Source organism: Xenia sp. Carnegie-2017, unplaced genomic scaffold, assembly GCF_021976095.1.
Source record: "Xenia sp. Carnegie-2017 unplaced genomic scaffold, XeniaSp_v1 HiC_scaffold_20, whole genome shotgun sequence".
Taxonomy (NCBI): Eukaryota; Metazoa; Cnidaria; class Anthozoa; order Malacalcyonacea; family Xeniidae; genus Xenia; species Xenia sp. Carnegie-2017.
In genome coordinates this window covers 13,119,643-13,131,362 of record NW_025813483.1, presented here as the reverse complement: position 1 = coordinate 13,131,362, position 11,720 = coordinate 13,119,643, and the positions used below count along the sequence as shown (strand labels likewise).

The following is an 11,720-nucleotide window of genomic DNA, read 5'->3' as shown; positions in this document are numbered from 1 at the left end:
AATGAAGAGTTTAAATTGGAGGAAGTTGCAGTTGATTAAAATTTATTCTTGAAATAACAACTTTAAAGAAATCCCAACGCCAACAGCTACAAAGAATTTAAGACTTTAGAATAAAATGCGCAATTTAGCGCAGTAACTTGTGTCTTTATAATATTAACCCGCAAGAACATGAACCACCCGCAATGGCCTAAAGAATATGAGCTTTCCGAAAAGAAAATGCTGGGCTTTTTTGAAGAAATTGGTTGTTGTGTTGATTTTTGCATGTGTTTGCAAGTCTTTATTAAATTTTCTATGTTTTGATGGTGTATGTGATGACAACGAAAACCAGAAAAACGTCTTCTCGTTATTGAGCGATGTTGTTTTGGAAGCAAACAGATTGACAATTGTCGAGCATGAAAAACCTCGGTTTTCTGAGACGGTAATTTCAGCATCTATTTTCAAAGGGACGACAGGTGAGAAGTTATATCATTGACATAAATGTCTTGACCACCCTTTTCTACATGTTTTGTGCCGAGAAGATTTATTGGGGGATGTAGTCACTTTCCATTGAAAATGCACCCTAAAATAGCACATTTTAGAAAGAGGGACCAAGCCAAGCACCGTATGTTGGAGTCTTACTTGGGTGAGGGGGTAGTAGCATGCTCCTGTTTTTACTTTTGTGTTACTTGGCTGTTTATTTTGTTATCTAGAATCAAATTTACGCAATAAAGTGCTCAATGTTACTGCAATGTTGCTTTCCATGCAGATGAAGTCATTAGATTTATGTCCATCACAGGATGACTTCTTGAAAAATGGAACTTTGATGACTGGCAAAAAAAATTTTGGGAAAAAAAGTAAGACATTTTGGTTCTCACATTTTGGTCATTTGAAGAGTTGGATCTCTTATATGCTATTATATCATCTGTATACTTCTCCACTTTCTCTTAATTGATAATTAGAATTTCTCTCTGTTGGCTTCCAAGTATTTCAAGAAAAAGAAAGTCTTATCTTGAGACGAGTCTCACCAGCATCATGGAAGCAATTGCTGACAGAAAACGAAATAATATTACAATAGTTGTATTTCTGGCAGATCGTTATCGCAGCATAAAAGAACAGCAATTAAAGAAACTTATCAATAAGTTTGGAATCCACATTTCTTCAGGAATGTTACAAATTATAGAGGCACCTGATGAATATTATGCACCTCTTCACAATCTCCATCGAAGTCTTGGTGAGTACAAACAGAATACTTTTTTGTATGAATATGTTTGAGTTGAGGGCACTGTCAATTTAATATACCAAAGTTTGCAAAAATATATGTCCTTTGTCAGGACAATTACTGTAGACATAACTTTTCAAGTCCTGGTTTTTAAGAAATTCTGTGGAAATTGTTATTTTATTACAGCCAAACTGTCAAGAGATTAATGATCTTGTGTGCCATTTCATAGGGGATAAGATGAACAGAGTTCTGTGGAGATCAAAGCAAGCTTTAGATTATGTCTACCTAATGTGTTTTTGTTCATACATTTCGGATTATTATCTTCAGCTGGAGGATGATGTCACAGCAAGCCCAAGATTCCTTTCCAAAATTGAAGACTTCATTCATTCACAGAAAACCAGTTGGATCTCTCTCAATGTGGCTCTACTTGGCTACATAGGTAAACTATATCCAAGAAAGGAAGTTCAGAATCTTGCTTCATATCTCAAGTTGTTTTATGATGAGATGCCAGTTGATTGGTTGGAACCATGTTGGAAAGATTACAGAGGGCAGGACCCAGCTACAACTCCAGTCATAGCTGCATCATTGTTCCAACATATTGGTCGTGTATCATCATTTCAATATAAAGAGTGGCAAAGGCCAAATACTTTGAAGGAAAAAATATTTGATAGGTTTGATCACAAGTATGCAGGCCTCAACCCCCCTGCTATAATATCAACTGATCTCACTCCCATAAGTGGCCAACCTTCAGATGCCTACAATAAAGGCATTGGTGTAGGGCATACATAATGTTGCTGCTGTAACAACAGGCATACATAGTGTTGCTGATGTAACAACAAGGCATACATAGTGTTGCTGCTGTAACAACATGGCATACATAATGTTGCTGCTGTAACAACAGGGCATACATAATGTTGCTGATGTAACAACAGGGCATACATAGTGTTGCTGCTGTAACAACAGGGCATACATAATGTTGCTGCTGTAACAACAGGGCATACATAGTGTTGCTGCTGTAACAACAGGGCATACATAATGTTGCTGCTGTAACAAGCCTAGCAATACATTCCTTAAGGCACAAATGAGGCAAACTGGGGCAGGTTGCAAACAGACATTGAGGCTCCCTCGCGCCTCGGGTACCTTCTAAGTCAGTTTCAAATTCACCACGTACGTAATTGGAAAAAGCCCTAATGGTGTCTTTAATGGATTCTTTCGCGTTGGTTAACGTTAGAATTGTCTCAACGTATTGCAATAAAACTACAGTTACAGCACAAAATGCTAACTTACAAACGTTTGTAACTAGTGATTTTTGTGTAAGCGTTATACGCCAATGGTTCGCCACTCAGGCAGAGTAGAAAACAGATGCAACTATTCCCTTCCCCCATGATAGTTTGTCGTTAAAATCTTCCGTCAGCCATTTTGAATGTGTTGGAGGTATTTTGCACTGGCTGAATGACTGTGAGTGACAAATCAATGCTTAGACAAAATCACTGGATTTGACCTTCCGTAAGTCAGTATTCTGTGCTTCTTGAACACACGTTAAGCAATGAATAATGATTACCTTTGATGTGTTGTCTGTAGGTTGAATGTTAGCAATTGTTGGAAATGTTCTTGTAAACTTAACTGTATTCGTCTTACTTGTTCGTGTGGCACCCGTATTTCGTGGAAGAAAATGTTTTTCTCCTAAAAGACTCGGCTAGAACAAGTGAAAAAGTAATGTAGCTACAATTCAAAACAGTTTCATAATAATCCTTCAATGATGAATATTTGTGTTCCTACTTTTTGTTGCAAGTCGTCTTGTGGCAGTTTTTTCTAGAAAACGAGATATTTAACATAAAGTCAACATTTAGCTACTATTTGAATTCACTTAAAGATGTGGACATGTTTCGGATGGAACTTTTCACTTTCAAAGACACGTTGGGTTATTCTTTTACCTTTGTTCTTCGATGTGTTTTATGTTTGTTGAGTGTTGAAGTATTTATTTTGGATTGTTGGTCCGTCAATTTATTTTTGTCTTTCTCTGCGGCCGCTGCTTTTCTATCTGCATCCCTGAACACACAAGACGAGACATGCTAAGATTTTGAACGCTTTTCATTACAACAACGCCGTTATTGTCTGGCTTCTAAACAATGTAGAAGCTTGGTATTCTCGAGTAGGAAGATTCAAAATTTTCCTTTGACAATGTTGCACAACATGTAACATACTTCGTACTTACTTTTGTTTCTTGAAATAATGATTTCGTAGAATCTGCCTTGCTGAAATTCTGACACGAAAAAAACACGGGACATACTTTATGGATTATATTTAGATTATAGAGTGGCATTGTCTACATGACAAACCTGTCATCTGGATCGTAAGCACACATGAGTTCGATTAACTCTACACATTCCATCAAGACATGAGGTAGGAGTTTACGTATCCCTGTTCCTTGCTTTAGAGGAAATTGAAAATTGATGCTTCGAGATTTACTGTAAACAAAGTGAGATTTTGTTTGTTTATCATTATTATAACACACGAAGACAATAAATACACAAAACTGTGACTTTAGAAATATCTCTAGATAACTACAGGCTTCAGCCTGTTGCCACCACCATGGATGGTGGGAAAACAGAATGGTAGAGTAAATATCCTATTTAAAAAAGTTTTTTGTGTATGCTAATGGTTTTGCGAATGAACTATTTCTTCATCAGGTGGTATCCTCCAGGTCATGGCAATACTTATCAGTCATTTTATAATTCTGGTCTACTTGATCAGTTCTTATCTGGAGGTAAAGATGTTGTTTTCATATCAAATATTGACAACTTAGGAGCCACTGTTGATTTGAGTATCCTTTTCAGTCTTTTTTGCTTCGTTACTTGGGAATAAGGGTACTAACTGGTAATCTTCTATGTTTTCTTCATTGAAAATGTTATTATAAATAGGATTTATCGGAAGACATTTTTAGATAATATACCATCAAATAATACTTTGCTTTTTAACGAAAACCTCCCAGATATTTTGAATTACATTGTCAACCCTCCTAGTGGAACAGTTGAATTTGTAATGGAGTGACTGACAAAACAAGATCTGATGTCAAGGTATTTTGTCTGTTTAAAAAATAATCACATGTACATAGGTCTGAGTAAGTGATTTCTTAAAAACATTTTTTATTTATAGGGTGGAACATTAATTGAGTATGAAAACAAAATACGTTTGCTTGAAATTGCTCAAGTGCCAAAACAACATGTAAGGATTAACTCAAACTATAAAAAAGTTTGTTGTTGTTTTTACAGGGATCAAAGTAGCATGTAGGAATATGTTTTGTGTATAAATATTGTCTTGCTTTAGTTACGATGGTTTTTCTCTTCACTCATTTTCAGGTAGATGAATTCAAGTCCATTTCCAAGTTTAGGTATCATCTTTTAAAGTTTCACAGTAATGTTGAACAAGTAGTTTATGAGCTTGCTATAAGGATAATTTTGTAGTTGAGTATTTATTTTGACTTTGTGGTTAGACATTATTAGCAGTGTTTTGATTGGTGCTGTTTTAATTGACTATTGAACTCAGAAAATCTATTGGAAGTATTATTTCAGCATGTACTGTCAAAATAAAGATGAAATATCATTGTTTTTTTCAGGATATTTAACATTAATAACCTTTGGGTACGAATGTCTGCGATCAAGCGATTACTGGATGCAAAGAAAATGCACATGGAGGTTATAATAAATAACAAGGTAAGAAAGATATAATAATTCAAAGTTTTCTCTGGCCATCATACAGTATTGGTATCCTACATGTTATAACATGTCCCTAAACATACCCCAAATGCATGTTCCCATCAAATCACTTCCACACTTATTATAGCCAAAACCTTAGGACTTTTTTGGTTGTATTTCATGTGAACAAAAACAGCAAGCCTTTTTTAAATTTTCCTTGTTCTTGTTGAATTTTGATCTCTGCAAACATCATTTTCATCACTTCGTTTGTTATGTCAGAGTTTAGAAAATGGTTATAATGTTATTCAACTTGAAACTGCTGTTGGAGCAGCAATCAAGAATTTTAATGGATCTATTGGTATGCATTGCTTTTTAGATTTCTTTTATGAATAACACATTTCTAATCGTTTACGTAGATCTAACAAAAATGATTCATTTATTCCCAGGTATCAATGTACCCCGAAGTAGATTTCTTCCAGTAAAAAAAACATCAGATCTTCTTCTTGTCAAGTCTAATTTATACGAAACAAATGATGCTGGTGCATTAATGATGAGCCCTAAGCGACATTTTGCCTCAACTCCATTTGTTCAACTAAGCGGACCTTACTTCTGGAAGGTTAGAAAAGTAATTGTGCTTCTTATTTTTTACTTTACTCTTTTTTGTGAATTTACACTACAGATAAAGTGTAATTTGCTTTGCCATTAAATTTTCTAGAAAAGCTGTGTTAGTTGATTTTCATGTACATTTAGAGTTAGTAGCGTATTAATTTATTTTTGTAAAAGGTCTCTACATCATTTTTATTTAAATATATTTGTTGTGTGTGTTTGTATGTGCAAAAAACATCAAAAACACAATCAAATAGAAGACATTAATTGCATAGTTTGCATTCTAGGTTCATGCTTTTAATCAGAGATTTCAAACTATTCCTGATATTTTGGAGCTTGATCACCTTACTGTATCTGGTGATGTTACTTTTGGTAAAGATGTCATTTTAAAGGTAAACATTAAATAAAATTGACTCTAGCATCATAAAGGGTACTTTGTGAAACATTATTTTAGAATAGTGAACAAGACATGCAATATTGCCAATATGACATAGAGTCATCAAATTAAAAATTTCTTGTGCACCATGCCCATTTTGTTGCACATTGAAAGCACATTAAATCTTGTTGTACCATAATTATTTGCACAGCAGTGTATAGGTCTTTGGTATGATGTATAAAATTGTAACAGGGGTCTAACCAGGCCTAATACAAGTAGCTGCTGGTAATCCATTTTTTCATAGTGTATTGTCTAAATACTTACAAAAGACAGGTATACCCAACATGTCTTTATAATGGTCACATCTCTTGAAGAATGGGCGCTTAAAGTTGGCTCCTACCTCATGTAAACAAACAAAACCACTTTCATATCACAATCATTGTCATATTTAGGGGACTGTTATTATCATAGCAAACCATGGAGAAAGAATTGATATTCCTGCAGGTTCTTTTCTTGAAAATAAAATTGTGTCAGGAAACTTGCGAATATTGGATCATTAAGAAAATTCAGTTCCCAGGTACACCACTATATGCTATAGAAAATTATGCTATGTGAAAGATCAATAATAATTCTTAATTTAGCAGAAAATAAGGTGGGAATGTGAATTGATGGTAATATGAATTGATGGTAATGTGCATATGAGTAAATGCTGCATGACATGTGCTATCAGCTTGTGAATGAAGTAGATTATATAGGAAATTATTTTTGTTACATATATATTTTTATCATTGTTTTTAAGGAACTTTTTCTTTTTGAGCTTTTAACATCAGGTATTGTGTTAATCATTATTGGAATGTAATCAACCCTAAATTATGCAAACTTATTGTAATCTTAAAAATGAAAAGGATAGCAGGGAATAGAAAGTCAGTTAAAATGGATGGCTTAAAACCGTGTCAAAAACATTAAAGAGAGAGATATCTTTTCATTGTTTACTCATTGTTTTACTCGGGCTGTCTTGTATTAGAAAGACTTCTGTAAGCTAAATAATTTAGTGTTAGATAAGAACTGTTGTAAGAGGAAAATTATTCAAGGTAAGGTTAATGAAGAGAATAGTCTAAAAAAGTAGATTATTTAAGCACTTATTTTATTCTGTTTAAAATTATATGCTAGAAATAAAAGCAATTATGTAAATCTTCAATTTATTGCGAAAACGAGTATGCCGTGCAGGCATATCAACTTTTTTCTTTATTTTAATAACAATAAATTTGTCGCATCCATACATCAATTTCTGATCACAACTTATGACATAAAATGACAAAATCACTACATTATGATGATATTTCAATATGTTGTTTATAGTTTTGAGTAATGTGTTTCATGTGCAACCATGATCTTGGAAATTTCATCAATGCTGGAACAACCTGTTTTTTGAAGTATAAATAATGTGGAATATGAAATAAAACAATTATACCCAGTTTATTCAATCTCCATATTCATCACTCTGAAGACATCAGTTTCCTTTAAAGCAGAGAGAAATTACAACAAGGTATTATTGTATTTTACCTGCAAGTCCCATGGCCAGGTGAAACTCGTCTTTCAATATATTTAGAACCGACACAACACCAGCCTCACCCTGAAAGTTAAATTATATAAATCTTGCTTTAGTGAGTAGTAATTTCCATGAGCACTGTATGTATGTACCATGTACTCTACTTTACCTTATAAGCAAGACCCCAGACAATTGGTCTGCCAACAAAGACTGCTCTAGCACCAAGGGCTAATGATTTGAAGACATCTGAACCATACCGTATACCACCATCTAGATACACTTCACACTTGCCATTTACAGCTGAGATAACCTCAGGCAATGCTTCAACCTCGAGATGACAGCAAAATAATACATAAAAAAAGACAACTTTTATATAAATAATACTACTAAATTTAATCTCTACCTCTGAACTCAAAACTTTTAAGTCTAGTTACTCATTGTTCTTAGCTAATTAACACTGATCAAAGAACAATTATACAAACTGTTTATGGTTAATAAACATGTTACAAGAATCTTACTGTAGCTGGTACAAAGTCAAGCTGCCTAGCTCCATGATTTGACACCAGAATACCATCAACACCATAACTAACAGCAAGCTTTGCATCTTCTGCTGTTAAAATACCCTTAAGGACAATAGGCAATTTTGTCACAGACTTCAACCAAGGAATGATTTTCCATGTCAGTGAGGAATTGTACAATGTTGCCTCAAAAGATGCCCGACCAGAATCTTTGTCACTTTTTATTGCAGTAGCATATTTCTTGGTATAATTGCCTAACTCTAAATGTGAGGGTAGGGCAAATTGGTTACGGACATCAGCATATCTTCGTCCAAGATATGGAGTGTCAACTGTCACTACAATTGCCTTAAATCCAGCTGCTACTGCTCTTTCAATCAAATCCACAGTAACAGATTGATCTTTGCAAACAAACAACTGAAACCACTTTAATCCAGAAGAAGCATTCCCAACATCTTCCATAGAAGATGTAGACCATGTGCTAAGAATCATACATGTTTTTAATGTAGCAGCAGCTGAAACAACAATATGCATCCTTTAATCGTCAAAAGCAAGTACTGTTTAACTGTATAGACCAACACATACCCTTTGTAGTGGCAACTTCACCATCTGAATGAGCCATTTTTTGCATTGCCGTTGGTGCAACACATATTGGGAAATCAATTTTCTCTCCAAGAATAGTGGTAGACATGTTGATTGAGGAGACATCTCTCAAAATACGCGGCCGTATTCTCAACCTGGTGCATAAAGAGGAAAAGATGTAAATATCAAATGGGTGATACATTTCCAAAACGTCAGTTGGGGAAAATGACAATTCATGGTACGTTGAAATATTTTTAAAGCTAATAGAGTTATTGTCTTATCGGAGAAGCCAGCAATGAAATGAATTTGGCTAACCTGTCAAAAGCTCGTCTATTTTCTTTCAAAGAGACACAAGCGTTTGCCCCCGCGCTAAAATAATCCCAAGCATTCTTTGGAAGAAATTTTTCGGCGTATTTTTCAAAATCTGAAATGCATACTGGTTCCTGCATTGGTAGTATTTCACTCATTTAAATTCTATTCAGCATCATGGTTGGAGCCTCATAGAAACAGGAAGAAAATTTTTATTTTTGTAACACATTTGAACTTTATTTCTTGAATTTTGATTACTTCTCATGCCCTATAGCCGAGCGGAATGTTATTGTGCAAAAATTCAAAAGTCATAAAATGAAGAGTTTAAATTGTAGGAAGTTGCAGTTGATTAAAATTTATTCTTGAAATAACAACTTTAAAGAAATCCCAACGCCAACAGCTACAAAGAATTTAAGACTAAAATAAAATGCGCAATTTAGCGCAGTAACTTGTGTCTTTATAATATTAACCCCCAAGAACATGAACCACCCGCAATGGCCTAAAGAATATGAGCTTTCCGAAAAGAAAATGCTGGGCTTTTTTGAAGAAATTGGTTGTTGTGTTGATTTTTGCATGTGTTTGCAAGTCTTTATTAAATTTTCTATGTTTTGATGGTGTATGTGATGACAACGAAAACCAGAAAAACGTCTTCTCGTTATTGAGCGATGTTGTTTTGGAAGCAAACAGGTTGACAATTGTCGAGCATGAAAAACCTCGGTTTTCTGAGACGGTAATTTCAGCGTCTATTTTCAAAGGGACGACAGGTGAGAAGTTATATCATTGACATAAATGTCTTGACCACCCTTTTCTACATGTTTTGTGCCGAGAGGATTTATTGGGGGATGTAGTCACTTTCCATTGAAAATGCACCCCCAAAATAGCACATTTTAGAAAGAGGGACCAAGCCAAGCACCGTATGTTGGAGTCTTACTTGGGTGGGAGGGTAGTAGCATGCTCCTGTTTTTACTTTTGTGTTACTTGGCTGTTTATTTTGTTATCTAGAATCAAATTTACTTAATAAAGTGCTCAATGTTACTGCAATGTTGCTTTCCATGCAGATGAAGTCATTAGATTTATGTCCATCACAGGATGACTTGAAAAATGGAACTTTGATGACTGGCAAAAAATTTTGGGAAAAAAAGTAAGACATTTTGGTTCTCACATTTTGGTCATTTGAAGAGTTGGATCTCTTATATGCTATTATATCATCTGTATACTTCTCCACTTTCTCTTAATTGATAATTAGAATTTCTCTCTGTTGGCTTCCAAGTATTTCAAGAAAAAGAAAGTCTTATCTTGAGACGAGTCTCACCAGCATCATGGAAGCAATTGCTGACAGAAAACGAAATAATATTACAATAGTTGTATTTCTGGCAGATCGTTATCGCAGCATAAAAGAACAGCAATTAAAGAAACTTATCAATAAGTTTGGAATCCACATTTCTTCAGGAATGTTACAAATTATAGAGGCACCTGATGAATATTATGCACCTCTTCACAATCTCAAGTCTTGGTGAGTACAAACAGAATACTTTTTGTATGAATATGTTTGAGTTGAGGGCACTGTCAATTTAATATACCAAAGTTTGCAAAAATATATGTCCTTTGTCAGGACAATTACTGTAGACATAACTTTTCAAGTCCTGGTTTTTAAGAAATTCTGTGGAAATTGTTATTTTATTACAGCCAAACTGTCAAGAGATTAATGACCTTGTGTGCCATTTCATAGGGGATAAGATGAACAGAGTTTTGTGGAGATCAAAGCAAGCTTTAGATTATGTCTACCTAATGTGTTTTGTTCATACGGATTATTATCTTCAGCTGGAGGATGATGTCACAGCAAGCCCAAGATTCCTTTCCAAAATTGAAGACTTCATTCATTCACAGAAAACCAGTTGGATCTCTCTCAATGTGGCTTTACTTGGCTATATAGGTAAACTATATCCAAGAAAGGAAGTTCAGAATCTTGCTTCATATCTCAAGTTGTTTTATGATGAGATGCCAGTTGATTGGTTGGAACCACGTTGGAAAGATTACAGAGGGCAGGACCCAGCTACAACTCCAGTCATAGCTGCATCATTGTTCCAACATATTGGTCGTGTATCATCATTTCAATATAAAGAGTGGCAAAGGCCAAATACTTTGAAGGAAAAAATATTTGATAGGTTTGATCACAAGTATGCAGGCCTCAACCCCCCTGCTATAATATCAACTGATCTCACTCCCATAAGTGGCCAACCTTCAGATGCCTACAATAAAGGCATTGGTGTAGGGCATACATAATGTTGCTGCTGTAACAACAGGCATACATAGTGTTGCTGATGTAACAACAAGGCATACATAGTGTTGCTGCTGTAACAACATGGCATACATAATGTTGCTGCTGTAACAACAGGGCATACATAATGTTGCTGATGTAACAACAGGGCATATAGTGTTGCTGCTGTAACAACAGGGCATACATAATGTTGCTGCTGTAACAACAGGGCATACATAGTGTTGCTGCTGTAACAACAGGGCATACATAATGTTGCTGCTGTAACAAGCCTAGCAATACATTCCTTAAGGCACAAATGGCAACTGGGGCAGGTTGCAAACAGACATTGAGGCTCCCTCGCGCCTCGGGTACCTTCTAAGTCAGTTTCAAATTCACCACGTACGTAATTGGAAAAGCCCTAATGGTGTCTTTAATGGATTCTTTCGCGTTGGTTAACGTTATAATTGTCTCAACGTATTGCAATAAAACTACAGTTACAGCACAAAATGCTAACTTACAAACGTTTGTAACTAGTGATTTTTGTGTAAGCGTTATACGCCAATGATTCGCCACTCAGGCAGAGTAGAAAACAGATGCAACTATTCCCTTCCCCCATGATAGTTTGTCGTTAAA

General features: G+C 35.1%; 5 protein-coding genes and 1 long non-coding RNA gene across 8 annotated transcripts; 4 read left to right on the top strand and 2 right to left on the bottom strand.

Annotated features, from left to right (window-relative positions):
- The first annotated feature begins 196 nt into the window (after positions 1-196).
- Positions 197-1,987, top strand: LOC124441720 (alpha-1,3-mannosyl-glycoprotein 4-beta-N-acetylglucosaminyltransferase C-like). Its single transcript, XM_046992188.1, has 4 exons — positions 197-452; positions 690-833; positions 1,070-1,210; positions 1,428-1,987. Exons 1-4 carry the CDS (start codon positions 197-199, stop codon positions 1,985-1,987), a joined length of 1,101 nt encoding a protein of 366 aa, XP_046848144.1.
- Positions 1,116-3,738, bottom strand: LOC124442991 (MAPK/MAK/MRK overlapping kinase-like). Of its 3 annotated transcripts, none has more exons than XR_006947448.1 (5): positions 3,538-3,738; positions 3,414-3,461; positions 3,133-3,247; positions 2,760-3,010; positions 1,116-1,844 (listed from the first exon to the last, which is right to left on the bottom strand). XR_006947448.1 is itself a non-coding variant. In XM_046993518.1 (4 exons), exons 1-4 carry the CDS (start codon positions 3,588-3,590, stop codon positions 2,939-2,941), a joined length of 288 nt encoding a protein of 95 aa, XP_046849474.1. In that variant the 5' UTR covers positions 3,591-3,738; the 3' UTR covers positions 1,116-2,938. The 3 variants fall into 3 exon arrangements, 1 of the variants encoding a protein (XP_046849474.1); XR_006947449.1 differs by having other exon boundaries at positions 1,116-1,642; XM_046993518.1 differs by having other exon boundaries at positions 1,116-3,010.
- Positions 3,195-6,670, top strand: LOC124442985 (UTP--glucose-1-phosphate uridylyltransferase-like). Its single transcript, XM_046993511.1, is given in 11 exon segments — positions 3,195-3,601; positions 3,889-4,022; positions 4,191-4,244; positions 4,247-4,275; positions 4,355-4,423; positions 4,558-4,589; positions 4,815-4,911; positions 5,173-5,251; positions 5,340-5,509; positions 5,787-5,891; positions 6,328-6,670. Coding segments are annotated over 11 exon segments (882 nt in total). The 5' UTR covers positions 3,195-3,596; the 3' UTR covers positions 6,436-6,670.
- Positions 6,671-7,073: 403 nt separating this feature from the next.
- LOC124442983 (peroxisomal (S)-2-hydroxy-acid oxidase GLO5-like) lies at positions 7,074-9,118 on the bottom strand. The gene is made up of 6 exons (XM_046993509.1): positions 8,837-9,118; positions 8,525-8,676; positions 7,943-8,454; positions 7,594-7,752; positions 7,439-7,508; positions 7,074-7,296 (listed from the first exon to the last, which is right to left on the bottom strand). The coding sequence occupies exons 1-6, from the start codon at positions 8,986-8,988 to the stop codon at positions 7,229-7,231; spliced, it is 1,113 nt and encodes a 370-aa protein (XP_046849465.1). The 5' UTR covers positions 8,989-9,118; the 3' UTR covers positions 7,074-7,228.
- Positions 7,282-7,923, top strand: LOC124442993. Its single transcript, XR_006947451.1, has 2 exons — positions 7,282-7,421; positions 7,699-7,923. It is a non-coding gene; the product is annotated as an uncharacterized LOC124442993 (long non-coding RNA).
- A 220-nt stretch (positions 9,119-9,338) lies between the features above and the next one.
- On the top strand, positions 9,339-11,232 carry LOC124441719 (alpha-1,3-mannosyl-glycoprotein 4-beta-N-acetylglucosaminyltransferase C-like). The gene is made up of 5 exons (XM_046992187.1): positions 9,339-9,594; positions 9,833-9,971; positions 10,077-10,343; positions 10,443-10,452; positions 10,517-11,232. The coding sequence occupies exons 1-5, from the start codon at positions 9,339-9,341 to the stop codon at positions 11,111-11,113; spliced, it is 1,269 nt and encodes a 422-aa protein (XP_046848143.1). The 3' UTR covers positions 11,114-11,232.
- The last annotated feature ends 488 nt before the right edge of the window (positions 11,233-11,720 follow it).